The sequence below is a fragment of the Uloborus diversus genome, chromosome 5 (assembly GCF_026930045.1).
Source record: "Uloborus diversus isolate 005 chromosome 5, Udiv.v.3.1, whole genome shotgun sequence".
In the NCBI taxonomy this organism is placed as follows: Eukaryota; Metazoa; Arthropoda; class Arachnida; order Araneae; family Uloboridae; genus Uloborus; species Uloborus diversus.
The window spans coordinates 83,143,650-83,165,168 of NC_072735.1; the positions used below are offsets into that span (position 1 = coordinate 83,143,650).

The following is a 21,519-nucleotide window of genomic DNA, read 5'->3' on the forward strand; positions in this document are numbered from 1 at the left end:
CCTAAATTAAAACTTCGGCCGTGCCGTCATGTCTCCAATTTTTTATTTTATTTTACAAATAGATATCTATGAGAAAAGCCCAAATTATTTTTTTAAAGATTTTTTGAATGAAAATTACGCTTTGGAGAATTTCTTCAAAAAATTCTTTCTGATCATTTTTCGGAGTTACCGTTTCGGCATAAAATCAGAAAATCTCTCTAATTTTTTTATTTTTCTTTTTCAACCAATTAAGCTGAAATTGGTATCAATTTCAAGCTAATATTTTTCTCTTTCAGAGTGAACGACAGAAAGTATTCTATGAACAGGTAGGTGTTGCCACTCTTTATCTAAAGTCAGTTTTTATGTTTTTTCAATTGGGAGATTAAATAAGTTATATCTCCGGAGTACCTACTACGATCTGCATCAAAGTTTTTTTTGTAGCATATTTAAGTCATTCTCTTGCTATGTAGAAAAAAAGTAGAAGGGTGTTTTTTGTTGTTTTGAAATAAAAAAATTAAGTTTGTTTTGCAGAAAATACACGTTTTCTATTACTTTAACCACTTTTTAAGCTTAAAAAAGGCCAAAACCTTTTCAGAACAATTAAAACTGACTCTCAAAGGATTTGTATCAATAGTTAATCGCAAAAAGTTGTTTACTTTTGAAAAGAATTGTGCAAAAACCTCCGTTTCAGACTTCGCAAAAATAAATTAATTAATTTAAAAAAAAAAACACTTTTGATTGAAAGTGTACTAAAAATTAAGAATAATAATTTGAAGAATAGTATAAAAATATTTTTAACGGAATAATTTTGCTTTTTTTTGACATTAAAGGATGGAAAAAAATTACTCTTGAAAACTTTTCTTAGCATAATCTTGTTTGGATTACGTTACACCTGACAATGAACTTCCACACTTACAATAAGTACTCCGCAACTCTAAATTTCTCTGAAGAAGATTATTTTTGCTGATTGAAGCATATTTTAAAACCTCTTTAAAACTTATTGATAGAAATTCTGACTTTTACATCTTCTGACACAAAGGAAATAGTAAATTTTAAAAAAATGCCGTCCGCACAAGCATGTCTTTCATTTCGCATTTTATAATCTACGAAAGCTATGTATCGATTAACTTTCAAAGAGAAAGAAGAATGATGCGTATTGCATGAGTATTGTAAGAGCGAAAGATCATTGTCAGGTGTTACGTAATCCAAACAAATTTAGGCTATGAAAACTTTTCAATAGTAATTATTCTTTTTTTTTCCCTCATCTTTTACTGTCAAGAAAAGAAAAAGAAAAAAAGCTAAGTAATGCCATTAGAAATATGTTTTATACTATTCTTCAAATTATTATTCTTAATATTTAGTACACTATCCATCAAAAGTGGTTTTTTTTTAAATTAATTTATTTATTTTTGCGAAGTCTGAAACGGTGGTTTTTGCACAATTCTTTTCAAAAGCAAACAACTTTTTAGTGACTAACTATTGATATAAATCATTGAGAGTCCCATTATTAATTGTTCTGAAGAGTTTTTGGCCTTTATAAAGCTTAAAAAGGATTTAAAGTAATAGAAAATTTGTATTTTCTGCAAAAGAAACATTGTTTTTTCATTTCAAAACAACAAAAAACACCCTTCTACTTTTTCTACATAGCAAGAGAATGATTTAAATATGCTACAAAAAATTTGATGCAGATCGTAGTAGGTTTCCGGAGGTATAACTTATTTAATCTCCCAATTGAAAAAACATGAAAACTGACTTTAGATAAAGAGTGGCAACACCCAACTGTTCATAAAATACTTTCTGTCGTTCATACTGAAAGAGAAAAATATTAGCTTGAAATTGATACCAAATTCAGCTTAATTGGTTGAAAAATAAAGAAATTGGAGAGATTTTCTGAATTCATACCAAAACGGTGACTCCAAAAAATGATCAAAATCGAATTTTTGAAAAAAATCTCCAAAGCGTAATTTTCATTCAAAAAATCTTAAAAAAAATAATTTAGGCTTTTCTCATAGATATCTGTTTGTTAAAAAATAATGGACAAAATCTGAGACATGACGGCACATGGCATTAGGCGATTTGACCTGAAATGACCTTATAGTTAAATTTTATATTTGTTCTGGCCTACGAGATTCATCTTAATATGAGGTATGCCCAAGGGTAAAAAACGGTTGGGCATTACTACATTAGATTTTTTTTTTCCAATTCTGTATTGCATAAAATAATCAATTAATCAACGTTTTGATGCACAAAAATCGCAAAGTACTGCAGACACGTGTATTGGTGCTGCAAGGAATACCTTTTTCAATGCAAAGAAGTGTGAGCTTCTGGATGAAACGTCGTCCGAGGAAAGCAACACGGTAGAACAGGGCACAGTATAAACAACAGATTTAAAAAAAAAATACTAAGCACTTATCATAATGCACTCAAAAGGATAAAATAATTTTTCTGAGTCAGAAAGGACAATTCCAGTGTTCCTGTAGTTTTCAATTATTCTTGGAAAAAGACTTCACAAACGAAGAAAAGTGCGACTCAAGTCATGCAGAGAATGTTTTATCATTATCTAGCTTTCAGTCTTAAATTTGAGTGTTGAAGCATGCATATTTTTTATTAATGGGAAAGTTCGCTTGAAATAACTTGAGCGCAATTTTCTTCGTTTATGAAGTCTTTTTCTTGGAATAATTAAAAACTGCAGGAATACTTAAATTGTCCCTTCTGTCCCAGAAAAGTTATTTTATCCTTATGAGTGCATTATGATAAGTGCTTAGTATTTTTTTTAAAAAAATCTGTTATTTTAAAATTTTTCGTTTTCAAACAAAATTTTATTTTAGATTTTAACTTCTTGAGCGTTAAGTCTCTAAGTGGTCTAGTTGCTGCGATATATAAAAAATTGGTTCACAGCGTATAAGTCACTTGTGATAAAGATCCTAGTATGTCTCTTTGTCCCCGTTATCGATTGTTGACAACAGATGAGGATAAATAAGGCCCCTATATATACGGCTCTATATAGCGGCTCTAAGGATAAAAACCCTAAGAAAGCAACGTCAGTGAATAAGTTTCATTCTTGCTCCAGTCCAGAGAAGCCTTGATTCAAAATTTTCATTATGATTACTGTTAGTATTACATTTGCAAGGCAACAACATTTTTTAACAATGTCTTTTATATTTAAAAATGGGGAAATTACATGAAATTTGCTATTTTCCATCCTAACTGAAATAATAATTTTATTTCAGAAGTGAAATGCAGAAGTCTCTAAATAATCTAGTTACTGAAATATAAGCAAAATCAGGCCTCAGATTACTCCTTGACAATCATGCCAAGTATAATAAAAGTGCTTAATAAATGGAATTTAACAAAACGAAAACGACAAAATGACACCTGGTGCCGAAATTTATTATATAATTCCGTCAGGAAAATTAGTTAAGTAATAAATTTCCAAGAAATCCCATAAACAACCTGAAATTTGTAATTTTCAATTTTTGTGCTCCAAAACGTTGGTTAATTGATTCACTGCATTGTATAGTTCATGCAGTTATTTTGCTGAATATATTTATTACTTCGTACAAGATTTCAAGTACTATAATTGAATACAGAGAAAAATATAAGCACACATTTTTTTTAAATTCATTTTTAATGTGTCTACTACAGGATAGAGATTACGCTTGAGTGTTAACGCCTGAAATGATCCTAATTCCAGAATCCTGAACTTCATTTTCACTGGATTTTTATTTATTTATTTATTTCATGTTATTTGTAAGTGACACCACTTCAGTTTTTAATCACAACAGTGAACTTCATTTTCGCGCAGTTATTTTTTTCATATTAATTGTGAGTGACAAAAGTTACCCCATATTCGGTACTTTAACCATATATATATATATATATATATATATATATATATATATATATATATATATATATATATATATATATATATATATATATATATATATATATATATATATATATATATATATATATATATATATATATATATATATATATATATATATATATATATATATATATATATATATATATATATATATATATATATAATCTTATATACCATATGCGAAGTCTTGTGTACATGTATGCTCACAATTTTACTAATGCATTGGCTAGTGTAGGTGGACTGCAGGTTGGAAAAATGATAGAAACTCTATTTTATATTATTACGTATAAAGCAATAAAAGTATTTTGAAATGACACTTGAAACCTTGCATGGATGTAAAGGGAATGAACTTCCTGTGCTGCACCGGAAGTGCATTTTAGAAAAATCATTATCCGTTGATCACATGAATATGTTTGGCGAACAAATGAGGGGGCGGCTTCAGAAAGAGCATCAGGCATAAAACAGTACGACGTCCTTATATTGGAATAAAAAAGAAAGGGAGCTTTATTCCATTGCCAAAAGACGCTCTGCAGACGATCAAGAGGGAGCTTTCCGGTGATCAAAGAGGCCTGATACCGATGCATTTCCGGTGGAGATATGTGGTCAACTTTCAGAATGATTGTATTTGCCATGGATTATAGTATAATTCGAATTTAGTGAGAAAACTTTAAAATGTGATATCTTTGAAAACATGGCATGGTGCTTTCAGTAAGTTACCGGTGTATTTCATGTATGGCATGGTACATTCAGGGGTGTTGAATTGCATGATACACTCTCCTTAAATCGATTTTTCTGCTGTAGCGAGCGTCTTAGTCATTTTCAAGAATTCTATTCAAATTTAGGAAATTAACAATGATAAAATTAAATTTTTGTTTAATTTTTAAGGTTTTTTGTTTGAAAAACTTTTCTAATTTTCCCTTTAAGCAACTTTTACTTTTTTTACTCTTTGCTATGGTCAGTTTTATGGATTTCTTAGATCTTCAAAACCGGGTTCGTAACATTTCTCATCAATTATTTCTCAAATGACAAGTCAGCAAAGACTTTTTTTGCGATTATCGTTGATGTACCGCATATTGTTGGATGGCTAAAAAAAAATTCACTATAAATTTTTTTAAAAGGGTCACCTCCTTGATTATGTTGAAATTCTACGAATCATCTGTAAAGTTTTCGTGAAAAAAATCAAATGTTTAAGAGTAGCATTTCAATATTTTCTATTCACGTTTACAGATCACAAATATATATATTTTAAAAAGGCTGGTTTCAATTAACTCAAATTGGGGCACAGGGCTTCACGCTGATTTGAGGGTGCTTCTCAACAATTCTAAAAATAATGAAGTGAAATAAGTTAAAATCACACGTTTTACAGGAATACCCACCCCCCTAAGGGCGCAACCCCCTTAAATCGTAAACACCCGCCTTCAAAAAAGCAAGAGCCCCCCCAAAAGCAAGCGCCACCTCCAAATGACAAAAATACCCCTCAAAACAGCCCCCCTAAAAATTTCAATGGAGCAGTCTGCGCCATGACCCCCCTTAGGTGGGTACCCCTGCGTTTTTTTCCATATTGTATTCAAAATTATATGTAAACGTAATATAATTTTTAAAATATTAACAATTAAACTATAAATTTGCACGTCAACTGACATTATTTTACAAATCATCTTCACCCGACCATCTCCGTTTTGGATGAAATTTTAAACCGATGTAACTTTAGAAACTTACGTGTGCAGGTTTTCAGCTTTCAGCATCCAAATCCCCGGATCTGGGATCCCTTTAATAAGGGACACTTACATGTTGTAGGGTGAAGACGCCATTTTCGTCCACACTAAGGTTTTGAACCTCTGATTAGCATTTGATACGATCAATTAATCGAAAACAATTTATGTAACACCACCAACTAAGATTTCAAATGAGATTTTAGCATAAATGCATTAAACGAAATTTGTTTTTCGTTAAAAAAAGTTTTTTTTTTTTTTTTAATGCACATTTACCAGAATTGAAAACTAGTCCTGTTTTCGTCCCTCCTCCATACGCCTGCTAAAAGAAGTAATAGTGATTAAAAACCTGGTAATAACAATAAATACGAATGTTATGAAAGGAAAATATCAAATATTGCTCTTTTTTTTTTTACAAAATACCTAATTAGCAATTTTAAGATTGTTCTTTCATGCCTCCAAACAAGCGTCACCAATGATTTAATTTTGTTCTCCATGTTTGTCTTCGTAAAAACGTTTTTGGCATATAAAATATTTTTTCACCATGTTTTTACTCCAATTTTGTAAGAGGACGAAAATAGGAACATTCTATTCGCCGATATCTCGGCTTCCTGCTCTACGCAAAGGGAACTTTAACGGAGCAAAATGTTCAGATCATTCAGTGTACAGTTTATTCTTAACGGATATGTCAAACGCAACTAAATAAACACCTTTTAATACATCCAAAAAAGCATTTACAAATGTTACGATTAATAAATTTTCGAAAATCAGAATAAATACTCCCAAACGCTAACGCAGTGGACCAGACTCGCACAGGGACTAAGTATGACTACTTTACCCTTATCAGTTTTGTGAAACATATTGTCATACTAACTACCGCCGAGGGCATATAAAAAGCAGTAACAGCAAATTTCCCCCTTTTTTTGTATATTTTTTTCTTCTACTGTATGTGTGTGTTAGCTTTACTGTACGAAAGCTTGCTTTGCTGGTTTCTGCTGGAAAAAAAAAAAAAAAAATAGCGCGAGCATTGTCCTATTACAGTCGAGTCCCGACTTACGCAAGGGATGCGTTCCAAGGCCCCTCACGTAAGTTGAAATTTCGCGTTGTGGAACAAGGTTAGTTTAGGAATTTTTGAAAAGCATACCCAATTGCTTCAGACATTTGTAAACACCCCTCAAATTGTTTCAAACCATTTTTTATCTATATATTACAGTATCTTTTAAAAAGAACCGACTTTTTTCTGTATTTTAGAAGGGAAAAAAAACGTTATTATTTAACATAAAATACCGTTGAGGAACACACAATCAATGATCAATGCGGGAGAGAAACATAAAATAAAGCAGTTTGTTTCTTACAGTACGTGCACTACAGCATTATAATAGCACTGAACAGTAGACATAGTAAATATATTTATAATTTAAAAAATGAAGATTTTTGCAGCTCGATCAGTCGTCTGACAGCGCATGCACATTAGGCAACTCGTCATAGTCTAAGATCCCACTAGGCTTGACCTATACCCTCATCAAGTTTCCAAAAATTGTTACCATAGATGAAGAGCATAAGTTATAAATAAAACGCGAACGTAAAAATTTCTACCGCTTTCACGTGAACTAATCATAGTTACCAGGGGTTGAAAGGTGCACAAAAATGAAACATTTACCGTCATTGAGTTTCCAAAAATTGTTATCATAAATAAACAGTAATAGTTGTAAACGAAACGCTTAAGTAAGGTTGCCTACCTATTGCGTGTGAATTAATCAGGGTTGCCAGGGGTTAAAAGTTGCCCAAAAAGTAGTAAGTTACCCTCATCGAGTTTCCAAAAATTGTTGTCATAAATAAACAGTAAAATCCATAACGTTAAAGTAAGGTTGCATAACTTCTTCCGGTCCCTAATCAGGGTTGTCAGGGATTAAAAGAGGCTCAAAAATTAATAATTTTCTCTCATCGAGTCCCATTTATAAAAAAAATGTAGGCAAAAATATTACAATGCTGATGGTATAGGGTTGTCCTAGCAAAAGTAGTCCAATCATTGGTTATCGCTATTCGAAGTTTCAATTATTGAAACTTCGCGCCCCGCCAAAAATTTTTCAAAAATTTTCGCTCTGCAAGCGAGGAGTTGACGCTGGAGAAAAAAAAATTTTACTCAGGAAAAACTCGCGTTATAGCCATTTCGCGTAAGTCGGATGGCGTTGTAGCGCGATCCGACTGTATTAGTATTCACTCCAAAATGCGTTTATTCAAATACAGTAAAACCTGTAAAGTTGACCACCTTTGTAAGTTGACCACCTCTCTAAGTTGACCGCTTTTGTCAGGAATGGAATTAGTCCTATCTTACATAATGAGTGAAAACTTCTGTAACTTGACCACCTCTCTGTCTTGACCACCTGTCTATCTTGACCACTAATATACACTAACTTTGGTTTGGAGTATTGTATAAAACCCTTTGTAAGTTGACCACTTGGCAAAAGAATTAGATTGTACTAAAAGTTGAATCAGTTGTGCCTCAAATAAGCAACTAGACATTTAAGAAAAAATCTATGAATATTTATGTTTCCATCGAAAAACATTGGACAAATATTAAGTCCCAGAAAATGTGCATAACTTTAATAAGGAGTTATTATGTTGATAAGTAGATTACCATGGACACAAATGTACAAGAAAAAATCAAATGAAGAATTTGAGTCACTTTTAACTTGTTATGAATTTTTAGGAATTGTTAATTTCAATTAAGCAGTTTTTCATAAGCAATGAGACATTTTTTTAAAATGATATTTTGATTAATTTCAAATTTGTATGATACTTTACACGTCATTCTGGTAAATAGTCTCTAAAAATATTTTAACATGTTCTCTTATTGTTTCAAAGTAATGTTAAACAATGAAAGTGAGTTTAAAGTATTCCAACTCTTTAAAAACTGAATGCTTGTGACAAAAAATGACAAAAAAAAAAATTAAAAAAATGTTTTCATTACTACACTCTATAAGTTGACCACCTGCCTAAGTTGACCACCAAAGTACTGCACCGCAAGTGGTCAACTTACACAGGTTTCACTGTACCTCGAAAACTCATTTATGCTGATACTGTCGTCAACCTGCTCACGGCAATTTAGTCAACGTGAAAGAAAATGCTATTCCACCGGAGGTCTGAACTTTCGAAGCTTAAAGTACTCCTGGTTGTTAATACGTTATGGTGCTTTTGTGAGTTTAAGCTCATAAGTTTTTGTGTAACACGCATGAAAACTTTTGACAAAACGCGGTGAATTTTTTTTTTTTGGACTTTAGGTTGTCACATATTTTAAACAAAAATAACTAAAAAGTTTGTTCTTCGTAATGGGGTCGTTTCCAAAATTTTAAGTTTTTTTTTTCCTGAAAGAGCATGCTTAACATAGAATCTGATCATTTTTTAAATAATTTAAGTTTAATTTTTTTTAAAAATTTCTTAAATTGGTGCTCTTTTATCGTTTAACGCTTCTGCCGATAACATCACAAATGATGAAATGCCATTCAGTGTTGCTATTCACGATTCAAAATATTTAATTCGCATCTTTGCTCACGTGTATTGGAAACGATATGGTTGATAGCAAGCGTAGAGCGCAATTGTAATTCACTTCTTGATTATCATAACGTGGAAATGCAGTAGAAAGATGCGCCATAGTGCATCTAGTGCATCATTTGTGACGTCATAAAGACCACGCCTTGTTTGAAGAATCGGACACTTAAAAAAATTAATTAAAAAATAACTGTTGGGAAAATAAAAGTATTTTCTGAGTCCAAGTTTTTTTTTTTGCTTTTTCTACCAATTTCAGTGAAAAAAAGTACTACTTTTGACTGAAGGAAACAACCTCATTGTATTTTCACATTATACTTGTTTCGTTTTTGTGGATTACAGTTGCAAGGGCGTGCACATTAACTTTGTAAAAGATATTTTCTTCCAAATTGACCATAAAAATCCTTCACAAGAAAAATAACATGTTTTTAATGCAATATAGCTCAAGTTTATCACCTTGCATCTGACAAAAATAACGATGAAGGTCGGTGGAACGAGATTCCGGTTGAAAGAGTTTCGGATAATCGAGTTTCTACTATATTTTGGAAATTTGTTTTGAGTGATTTAGACTGTAGCGCAGATGATCAAAATTGTAGTATGTTTCCGAACAACACTTCTAGTGCAAGAATCCAGATTCCGAAAGAAAAAGTAGAAGAAACCTCTCTCCAGCAGTTCGCAGCGTGTCGCGTCAGAATCTGCCGCTTCTCTGCACGCCGTCTCCCGCCATTCGTCTTTTCCCATCAGCAGCCCTCTCCTCTTTGCCGATCCGCCCGTGCTTTATGGTATCCGGAAGTGGCCGAGCAGAGGAAGAGGACTGCGCGGGAAGCCTCGTTAACAGGACGAATTATGTGTGGCAGCGCTTTTTATCCGACTGAAAATTTTTGATGAATGAATTTTTTATGAGGCGATCATGTGAGCAGGAAAATGTTTGGGATGCATATTTTGAGTTCATAACGAGCAAGGTTTGTTTACACGTAAGTAGTTTTATTACATACTAGTGGCACCCGCACGGCTTCGCCCGCAATAGAAAAATCAAAAGGTCTTTTGGTTCGCCTGTATATTTACAAATAATGTATAGTGAATTTTCTCGCCAGTTGGCTTGTACCGACATTACGGTTCCACGTTATGATCATTTCGTATCTCGCCAATTGTGTCACGACACTCGTTAAGCATTTATGAAAATGGAATCATTTAACTTTAAAAACACGTAAGGGAACTTGCATCTTTCATTCCCATTCCGGAATGTTCCCTCTATTTGGTCTTGATAAGATTAAACTCGTAACCTTCGGAAGCTCATGTAATTCACGTGCTGGGAAAGTCACGTAGAACTTTCCAATCAATTAAGGAATGTTTGGATTATATACACGTGTAACTCGCCGCACCCTACACGTAATCAAGGCGAAGTTGAAAGTTCGGGAAAGATTGAGGTGACAAGGGTTGCTTTTCTGGGAATAAAACTCCACGTATTCAAATTAGAAGAGAGATTCCATTCCACTTTTTCCGAGAGAGTTAGGTGAGGAGGCTGAACTACGCTGGAGAAATGCAGCGGCTTGAAAATATGGGTGAGTAAATCTCCATCAGCTATTCCCCCTTAACTTTAAACTTTAAATTGAATTGTGAGACCAACATATGCACACTCATGTCCTGCCCTATTTGTCCAAATAAAGTATTTATTTAAAACTATACGATCGGCCTATTTCCTTGCTAGTTCAAAAAACACTAAACCGCAAGAGATGGGGCGGCGTGACAACTTGGTGCCGTGTCCGACAATTTGCCCCATAAGGGACAACTTGGTTCCGAACCAACAAACAAATTAATAACTTGATTGTCAATTAATCCTGTAACGGACACTTTCTGCCGTTATGAACAAATGTGCATGTGGTGTTTTCACTTTTCAATATAATTTTGAACAGTTAGACAATTTGAAAAATTGCTATGGGTCACCTAAAATCTTTTGAGTTTCTCTTATGGTTTTCTTTTGTTATTTGTGTATGTGTTAAAAGTGTGTTTAGATCGTTCTGAAATGCATATTTATTTCCCCTCGCACGAGTTTTTTTAGTGAGTTTTCGGTACTTTTCCTTCTTAAATTGTGAATTTCAATTATGCCAGACACGCCAGAACAGAACCAGGTTCCCGGAATGGAACAAAACCCTATTCTACCTAATCCAAATAAGATAGCCGGATATCAAAATTTAGTAACTATTTTTGACGGAGAAATTTTTACTAATGTGGAGTATTTTGTCAAAAACTTAGAGGATATTGGGAAAATTGCACGATGGAATGATTCTGAACTTATCGCAGTTTTGAAAAGTAAATTAAAGGGTCCAGCTTTACAGTTTTTCATGAACGATCCAGAATTAATTAATGAGGAGCTATTTTCAAACATTAAAGAGAAGTTTATTAAATTTTTCGAAAATAGAACGACCTTAAGTCATAGGCAGCAACAGTTCTCCAACTGTCGCCAAAATCCCGGCGAGTCGGTGCGAAATTTTTCTTCGAGGGTCTCAAACTTAACGGTGAATTATTTTGGCCTTCAAAATTCTAGCAAAGAAGACGCAGGACCAATTGTAAATCAGACAAAACTAGCAAAATTTCTAGAGGGATTACAAACCCCTCTTAAACGGTTGGCGCTCAACAGAAATCCATCCACATTTGAGGAAGCAGTTGAAAATGCTCTCTTGGATGAAATAAATATGCAGTTCACTGATGGTACCGGAAACTGTAATAATTGTGCAATAGAACCCCAAAGTGCAATCCAAAATAAGCTAACAGAAATCCTTGATAAGCAAGCAGAAATTTCAAATCATATGATTAGTACACTAACAAACCACATACAAAAAATGAGCATACAGGAGCAATCGCCTCCTCCCCGTTACCCAAGCCCGCGTAACCATCAGAGAAATTATCTGAGACATCAGTCATGCATTCACTGCGGCCGCGATAACCACCCATCGCGTTCTTGCTGGTTTCAGCCTAATCAAACATACTCAAATAATTATCGCTACAATCGCTCGCGAGTAAGGGGAGCTAATCGAGGTGCACGAAACATTGCAAACAGATCTTATGAAAACTCGCATCAGCCGTTTGAGTTGGAAAGGGAAAATTTCAGCCCTTCTTATCAAGCTAGGTCATTCACCCGTGGTGCAGATAGGGGAAATGCGAGAAACACAGTCTCCGGGGATAGTAATCTTTTAAACTACCCAAGGAACCGATAAATCCCCGCCGGCTTCCTGAAACTTCTAGGGGTTGTTTTATTTCAGCGGACTATGAAACAAGCAGTTCTAATTTACCTGTCATTGCTCTGAAGGTAGCGAATACTGAGTTTTGGGCGCTTTTAGATTCGGGGGCAAGCAAATCCATTTTGAGTAGCAAAGCATTTCATTTATTATCGCCAAATTGTGTAAAAACTGCACCTACTAGTCCTAATATCAAAATTCGAACTTTAAATGGGCATGAAATTAAAATTAGGTCCTCTGCGTTAGTTTCAATTTCTATAAGTAACAACACCTTTCGTCATGAATTTTTAATAACTCAGAATAATTTTTGCTTTGACTATGATTTTATTCTTGGGTTTGATTTTCTCACTGCATTTCAATGCAAAATTAATTTCCATGAAAAGGTTGTTTCTTTTAAAGGGGGTGAAACTGAGATATACAAATATGCTAGTCAAACCGTTAATGTGCTCTTTAAGGATACTTATGCTAAGCTATCGAACAAACTCAAGCTTGAACCATTTCAATCGACGGTAGCAAAAGTTAAATTAAACAATGAAATTCCTATTGGCACTAATATAATGTTAACACCCTTAATCACTCGTCACGATATTGAAATTCATCATGCAATTTCTACCGTCACTTCCGATGGTACGGTACCGTTGCTAATAAATAACTTGTCCCACAAAACCCTTCATTTGAATAAGGGAATGAAAATTGCTCAAATTGAACCGGAAATCGATGTTCAGACGGAGGAAAATATTACGGACAAGCGAAGAAGGGAACTAAAAATAGAGGATTTTGATTTAACTAATGTTCCTTTAGAGGTGAAAAAAAAACTAACTGACTTGATATTCGAATACGCGGATATTTTTAGTACTTCACTGAAGACAATCGGCAAATGTACGCTGGAGGCTCCGCCTATAGAAATAACTGATCCCACTCCAATACAATGCCGACCATTCCCAGTTCCAGTCGCTTTACGTGATACTTTGAAAAAACAAATTAAAGAGTTAGAAGACGCGAAAATATTGGAGAAATCAAAAAGTAGATTTTCGTTTCCACTAATTTTAGTTAAGAAAAAAGAGCAAGGCGAGTATCGTTTAGTCATTGACTACCGGAAACTAAACCAAATTACGGTTTCCTCCACATATAGATTGCCTTTAATATCGGATATTCTCAATTCTCTTCGCGGAGCAAACTTTTACAGTACATTAGACGCTAATTCATCCTTTCACCAAATTAAATTACGTGATGAAGATAAGCATCTAACAGCATTCTCGAGTCCGTATGGAAACTTTCAGTATAAATATCTTTCATTTGGAATGAAAAATTCTCCTCAAATTTGGCAAGAGATAGCAGATAAGGTGCTAAATGGTTTACAAGAGGAAAACATTTCAGTCTACATTGATGATATCATAGTACCCGCTAGTACAATTTCAGATTCTTTGCGAAAACTAGAGTTGGTCTTTGAACGTTTCCGTCAATACGGTCTTACCCTAAATCCAAAGAAATGCAAATTTCTTCAACCTAGCATACGATATCTAGGCCATGTAGTTGATAAGGACATCATAAAACCTCTCCCCCAAAATATCGAATCGATTAAGCATTTTCCAATACCAAATACAGTACGAAAACTGCGACGCTTTCTTGGATTAGCGAATTACTATCGTGATTTTATTCCGGGATTTTCTGAAATCGTTGTTCCTTTAACGGATCTCACGAAATCAACACGGAAGTTTAAATGGACTTTTGAGGCACAAATCGCGTTTGACAAAATTAGAGAAAAACTCTTATCGGATGTTATGTTGGCACACCCCAATTTTGACGCCTTATTTTACTTAAACACCGATGCTTCGGCTACAGCCGTCGGCGCGTCTTTACTGCAAAAAGATGACAAAGGTATATTGCGACCGATTAGTTACTTCTCGCATAAACTTAAACCTCACGAGAAAAAATGGCCCGCTATACAACTCGAAGCTTACGCAATTCTACTCGCTATTCGACATTATAAAATGTATCTGTTTGGAAGGAAATTTAAAATTATTTCCGATTGTAAATCTTTGAATTATCTAGTTAAGTTGGAGTCGCCGGCAAATCGTCTTTCTCGTTGGCTTCTTGAATTGTCGAATTATGATTTTGACTTTGAGTATATTAAGGGATCCGAGAATTTCTTGGGAGACCTTCTCTCAAGGGATATCACAGAATCAATTAATGTAGTTAAAGTTGATGTACCAGATTTGGAAACAATTAAACAGGAGCAGAGGAATGACCCCTCCTTAAGAAATATAATTGATTACTTAGAAGATAAAACATCTGATTGTAAGGTCCAAACTGATAATTATTTTATGGATGATGGAATTCTAAAACATTTATCACCTCGGAGTAAACACGCAGTTCGCGATGACCTTCTTGAACAAATAGTTATTCCAAAAAAACTCATTCCGTACATTTTGGAAGGTTCTGAAACAGTGCATTTCGCATTTTCAAAAAATTATCGTTCGTTAAAAGAAAAGTATTTTTGGAAAAACATGTTCCGTGACATAAAGAATTTTTCTACAAGCTGCAAGTTATGCATTGAACGAAAAGGTTTTAGGCTAACAAAGTCACCTCTACAAAATTTCACGATTCCATCACAACCGATGGCTCGTATAAGTTGCGATATTCTTGGTCCGCTTCCGCTGTCCGAGCAAGGAAACAAATATGTACTTACGGTAATTGATCATTTTTCTAAGTACTCTGTCCTTTTTGCCCTCAAAGATATTCGAGCTGAAACTATAGCTCCAAAACTTATGGAGGTTATTGTTACTTTTGGTGTACCACAAGCTATATTATCCGATCTTGGGTCAAATTTCCAAAGTAAATTATTTACAGAATTAGCAAAAAAATTGCAAATTAATAAACTTAAAACGACGCCATTTCACCCGCAAACTAATGGCCAGAGTGAATCTATCAACTTGCCCCTGAAAGCAAGCTTAACATGTCTCGCAGACAAAGTTAGCAACTGGGATACATATCTGAGTTACTACAATTTCATCTATAACAACTCATACCACGATACGACCCACGAGAAACCGTCATTTTTGATGTTCAATCGCGACATTAACCTGCCTTTCCACCAACTAGAGCAGTCACCAAACATGCATTATTTTCCTTGCGATAATTACATTCAAGAAATTCTAGCGAAAATGCGATACATATATCGTAATGTGTATAAAAACTTGGAAGATTACGCGGAAAAACAAGCTCAGGTTCGAAGTCGCATTGCAGTATCTAAATCCTTTGTGCCAGGTCAAAATGTATATTTACATACCCCAGCAGCAACCCAGAAAACCGGTCGGGCGTTAGCAAAAAAAATTTACAGGTCCTTACAGAGTGGTTGAAAAACATTCCGATTTAAATTACTCCATTCTGGATCCTAAGAAACCCTATGCGAAGCCAACTCGTGTTCACGTCGATCGCATGTTTGCTTTCGTCGAAAGAAGGCAAGACCTTCAATTACCAATAGAAAAAGACAAATCATTACAAACTACCCACTCCCAATCGCAAAGTTCGCCCGGAAATCCGAATCGAGAAGCGCATCATCCTACTTTCTATTCTGAAACCGAAAGCGATACTGAAGATTGCGTCTTGTTTACTTATCCTCAGCCTACCATCCAACCGCACCCTGTGCAACCCGCCGCAACCCAAAGCGATAACAGCCCAATTCCGCAAAAACTTACTTCTCCCGATAGTGGAACAGGAGAATCAAGCACTTCGGAGACCGCCCGGATAGAAAAGAGTGAAATCGTCGATAATTCAACAAGTTTGAATTCGGAAACAGAACCCCGTTATCCACTGCGCTCCCGTTTAAACAGAAACGTCGCGAATCAAACAACCAGCGCTCCTAATGCATCCATTTCAAATAGAATACTTAATTGGGCAATGAATACTTCCCCAAACTCTGATAAGGGGTTGATAGATAAAGTGGCAGATGCTCTGTCTAATTCTTTAGCTGCGAATCTTGGAAACAATACTGATCAACAAATTAATAATATTGTATACAAACCGCAGAAAACTCGAATTTTCGTAAATAGCAGTTTGTCTGTTTAATTCACTACCCATTGCTCAAATATTACAGATTTCCTGTACATCGTATCATCATTTCACTAGTAGCAGTTTAGTTTACTTTCTTTTGTGTGTATTTTTTTTTCTCTCTCTCTCCCGTCTTATCTCGTACCGAGCAAGGTGAGTCGACCGCCTTGTACTGTACGTTATCCAGCCTGAGCTTTAATTCTGGTGGGTCGCGCGGGCGCGCTTATCTCTTCTTTGGCACAGTTCTTGATAACACATAGTAAAGAGAGAGAGGGAGGAAAAAACTTTTTTTTTTTCATGAACTAATCAAAACAGTTTCTCGACTAAACTAAACCTGAGAAAAAAAAATAGAGAATGAATTTTGTTTGTGTTTTTTTTTTATATTGAAAAAAAAAATGAGTAGCTAAATTAATGAGAGAAGGAAAAAAAAAAAAGCCTTAAGAGATCTCAATGGATGAGCCTCACTTACAGCAATGCTTTTTGAATGATAATGAGATAGCTTTTCGGCCAAGATGCGCCATTCTTTCCAAATCGCGGATCAGACTAGGAAGTTGCGCTTGGCGCTTATTAGCGTCGATACACATATAGAAATATATATATGTATATTAACAGTTTTTTTTATAAGCATCTTGGTTTGCAAAAATGAATTATGAGGAAAATTAATATCTCAGAAGAGAAAAAAAAAAAAAAAACTTATGTCCTTCTTTTTTTCGATGGAGACACTCCCCGTATCTTTCTTTCCGCAGAATTCCTACTACTATGGATTCTAGTCCTCACCGTCGCCGATGCCGTTCGCATTTGCAGCAGACCCCCTGGACAAGCAGCCCTGGTCTGCAGAAATGCCACGTCCGCAGAACTAGCAGATATCGATCTGCCTCAAGATGCATGCACTGCTCACCGCTGCAGAAGGTGCACCGTGGTCAAAAGAACATTACTGTACACCGAGGGGAGCCTCAGCCAGCCGTCACAGTTTTTCAACCGGCCCACGGAAACAGAGGGCAACTTAACAGTTTTCAGATGCGCCGCCACATCGGAAGGGAACGATGAAACCTGTGATTGTGCTACAAACTGCACCGGCACAACAGAATTCTGCGCAGTTTATCCGGCATGTGACGCATCTGCGTCATGTAAATGCAAAATCGAAACAGTTAACTACGCATTTTCCCACCTATCTCCTAAACGGTACCAAGAAAATCCGATCCTTGTAACTTTTGACTCATGCCTTTTCCAAAAGCCCACTTTTTCGCCCAGACACCTATTAGAATTTGGAAGTGCAACATTTAGTAATCACAACCTATCCATACATTACAATGATCCCATTGTCACGGTTCCAGGACCTGGGAAACTACTTGTCCGTATTTCAGGAAATGAACTGATAGTTAATATTAAAGATGACTTTAATATAATCCTACCACCTGAGTTTGTTTCCTATAAAACTAAGCTAACAATAATTTTTATTTCCGAAACCGGAAAAGCAGTAAGCGGAGAAGTCCTGCTCGAGGGCAAAACCATTTGCCGCTCTACGAACTGTTTTTTTTGTAGAGAATTCTTTTTTCAAGTACAGTGCTGGCCATCATATCTAGCATACACCCTGTACATTGGGCTGTTATTTTTAGGTCTTGTAGCCTTACTCCTGTTACGATATGCCATCCGAGGACTTGTATCTCTTTTAAAACTTTTTGCTGCAATTTTTATTTTTATATTCAAATTCATTAGGGCGATTTTTAGAATTTGCCTATTATGTGGTGCTCTTATTGGCTCAAAATTTCACGAACACTTTCATACCTTATATGCACATTTGGAGGAGCACGCCCCTGCAGCGAGACCTAACGTCTCTTTACTCGTCATCTTTTCTTTACTCGCCGTGGTTACTGCAGACTGCACCAGTCATTCGATTGTAGTTTCCAACATCGAAAACTGCAAATCCTTGGATGACCAACAACTATGCAAACTCTCTACTACAGCAGCTGTGACATTAAAATCCCTCAATTACGAAACGTGCCTTTGGTTTCAAGATAAACAAAAGAAAAACTTATTCAGTTTAAAAATAAAACTGATATCGGCACAATGCTCCTTTTCATCCAAGAGGGAATATTTTACATTCCCTGTCCAGGCACGAACAATTTCGCAATTAGCTTGTCCCCAAAATTATTACTGTGCATGGGGCGAACACTGTAAAGCGGGGAAAGATTTTGCCGCCTTAACAGAGGAAAGCCTTAGCTACCCTGGAGCTAACTTTTGCCATCCTTCCAGTGTTGGCAGCGGCTGTACCATTATCTCTCGAATGGGATGTCTTTTTTTACCGCGTGTACTACATCCCGGACCTCCTTCATTCCTACGAGGTCCGTACCATTTCGGGACACCGCTGTTCTTACACGATTTCGGTGGAGCGATCGTTCAACAATTCAGTCGAATTATTGACTCTGCGTTCAACCGCCCACACGTCAGATGGCATTCACATGGAAGTCCAAGGGGCCTTACACCAACCTCAACTGCACCTGAGTGAGTCTCTAGTACTTAGAGTAGGAGACACATCCGAAGCCTACCTAGTGCCAACAAGCCCACGAAATATGCCTATAGCAGGTTTGATAGGACAAGTGCAGGCAAACGTCAGTTATTCTACTGATTTCCTCACGGCTCCATCGCTCACAGAGTGCGACTTCTTTGAAACAACTCTACGTTGCCGCAATAAACCTGATTACCTGCAGGTCCTCTACACTACAAAGGATAGGGCCTTGCCAATTGCTCGCTCTATGCATCTCCTTTCAATGCAGAAAGGACAATTAACGTCCAATTTATTATCAACCGCACCCGTAATTGTGCACTTGCATTTCACGGACTACAAAATTCTCCTGCAGACTTCAGATGTGTGTCCAAAATTGTCAGACGACAAAGTAAACACAAAAGGTTGCTATCAGTGTAACATTTTAAGTGAACTGTCCATTACCGCCCACTCAACGTGCCAGAAAGGAACGGTCACTGTAGAATTTCAAATTCTTACTCTTTTTACACAGACTTTAATTTTGGAAACTGAGCCAAAGGAATTCATTATAAAGTTTCAAGCCATGGTTCAATGTTATGACGAAAAAATTTGTCTCGTATCTCATAACATGAAAACCTGTAAACTGGTTTCTTTTTGTCTTAACGAACCAAGCATTGAACTAATTAAATTTAATACCTCTTATACAACTTCAATTCTTCATGAGGATTCCTTGGGCTCAGGATTTTTTAATTTGTTTACCATGCCGACTTTAAATGGCATTTTTTTTTCAATGAAAATGCTTGGAGCATTTCTTTTAATCATTTGTCTTAGTATAACTGTGTTCTCAACTTGTTTAACGTGTTGCCGTAAATAGTGCTACTATATTATATTTATTTATTTTTTAATTTTATTTATTTATTTATTTTTTTTTCTTCACTTTTTTTTTTTTCTCTCTCATAAAACTTTTTTTTTCCTTTATTGGAACTTTCGGAATTTGAGAAAAGGGGAAAAAAAGCAATATATTCTTGCATTTAATGAACTTACTTTTATGCATGATGTTCTGGGAACGAGAACGTGGATATTGTCCATTTTAAAGAGAAGAGAAGGGGAAGAGAAAAAAAAAAAAAAAAACTCCCATTTCCTTTATTTTATTTATTTTTTTTGCTCTCTTTTTCCCCGCAGTGTTTTTTCTGTGACGTATTGAATTCAAATACAATTTATTTTTTTTCATTGATAGTTAATACTTCTTTTGTTTATATAGATACATATTTTATTTTATTCATTATTATTATTACTATTTTTTTTTAACCTTTCCCTTGGATGGAATTTGTTTGTGTGTTTTATAATTATACAAGTTTTATTTATGTCATTATGTGCATTTTATCTTTTCACTATTCATTACAATTGTTTCACCCATTCTGATGTACATAGCTGATGGAGTTCCGCCACCTTTTTTTGTTTTACCTTGTGTCAACGATTGTTTTTTTTTTTTTACCTTTTTTTTCCCATGGTTATTGCGGAGATGTCACGACACTCGTTAAGCATTTATGAAAATGGAATCATTTAACTTTAAAAACACGTAAGGGAACTTGCATCTTTCATTCCCATTCCGGAATGTTCCCTCTATTTGGTCTTGATAAGATTAAACTCGTAACCTTCGGAAGCTCATGTAATTCACGTGCTGGGAAAGTCACGTAGAACTTTCCAATCAATTAAGGAATGTTTGGATTATATACACGTGTAACTCGCCGCACCCTACACGTAATCAAGGCGAAGTTGAAAGTTCGGGAAAGATTGAGGTGACAAGGGTTGCTTTTCTGGGAATAAAACTCCACGTATTCAAATTAGAAGAGAGATTCCATTCCACTTTTTCCGAGAGAGTTAGGTGAGGAGGCTGAACTACGCTGGAGAAATGCAGCGGCTTGAAAATATGGGTGAGTAAATCTCCATCAGCTATTCCCCCTTAACTTTAAACTTTAAATTGAATTGTGAGACCAACATATGCACACTCATGTCCTGCCCTATTTGTCCAAATAAAGTATTTATTTAAAACTATACGATCGGCCTATTTCCTTGCTAGTTCAAAAAAACACTAAACCGCAAGAGATGGGGCGGGCGTGACAATTGGCTTGTGCCCATGTTACGGTTCCACGTTACGATAATTTCGTAATTTATGCTACTTTTTTTCTTAAAATTGGAATAAAAAAAGAACCACATCGAATTTTCGAAAAATCGCTTCGAGGTGCACACCCCCCATGCTACATACTAACTTTGTGCCAAATTTCATGAAAATCGGCCGAACGGTTTAAGCGCTATGCGCGTCACAGACATCCTACGGACATCCTACAGACATCCTCCAGACATCCTCCGGACAGAGAGACTTACTGCTTTATTATTAGTAAAGAAGAAGAAAAGTACGAAGTCGTAGTAAATGGCAAGGGTAAACAATTGGAATTTTTAAAATATTACAATTTTTTTTAATGTAAAATATCTAACTATCTAAACTTTAAAAATAAATAAACAAATAATCATGTCTTCTCTCCCTGTCATTTTTCATTCGATCCTTCAAGGGTCTTTTTTTTTTTTTTAAATTTCATTTATCACTGAAATGATCTGACTGAA

The 21,519-nt window shown here is 35.3% G+C and overlaps 1 protein-coding gene across 1 annotated transcript; it reads left to right on the plus strand.

Moving 5' to 3' along the window:
• Nucleotides 1-11,231: 11,231 nt before the first annotated feature.
• Nucleotides 11,232-12,344, plus strand: LOC129222989 (uncharacterized). The gene has a single exon (XM_054857553.1). The coding sequence runs from the start codon at nt 11,232-11,234 to the stop codon at nt 12,342-12,344; it is 1,113 nt and encodes a 370-aa protein (XP_054713528.1).
• The last annotated feature ends 9,175 nt before the right edge of the window (nt 12,345-21,519 follow it).

What these genes read in the sequence shown, in the direction of transcription:
- LOC129222989 (XM_054857553.1), top strand. Translation starts at nt 11,232, where the DNA reads ATGCCAGACACGCCAGAACAGAACCAGGTTCCCGGAATGGAACAAAAC.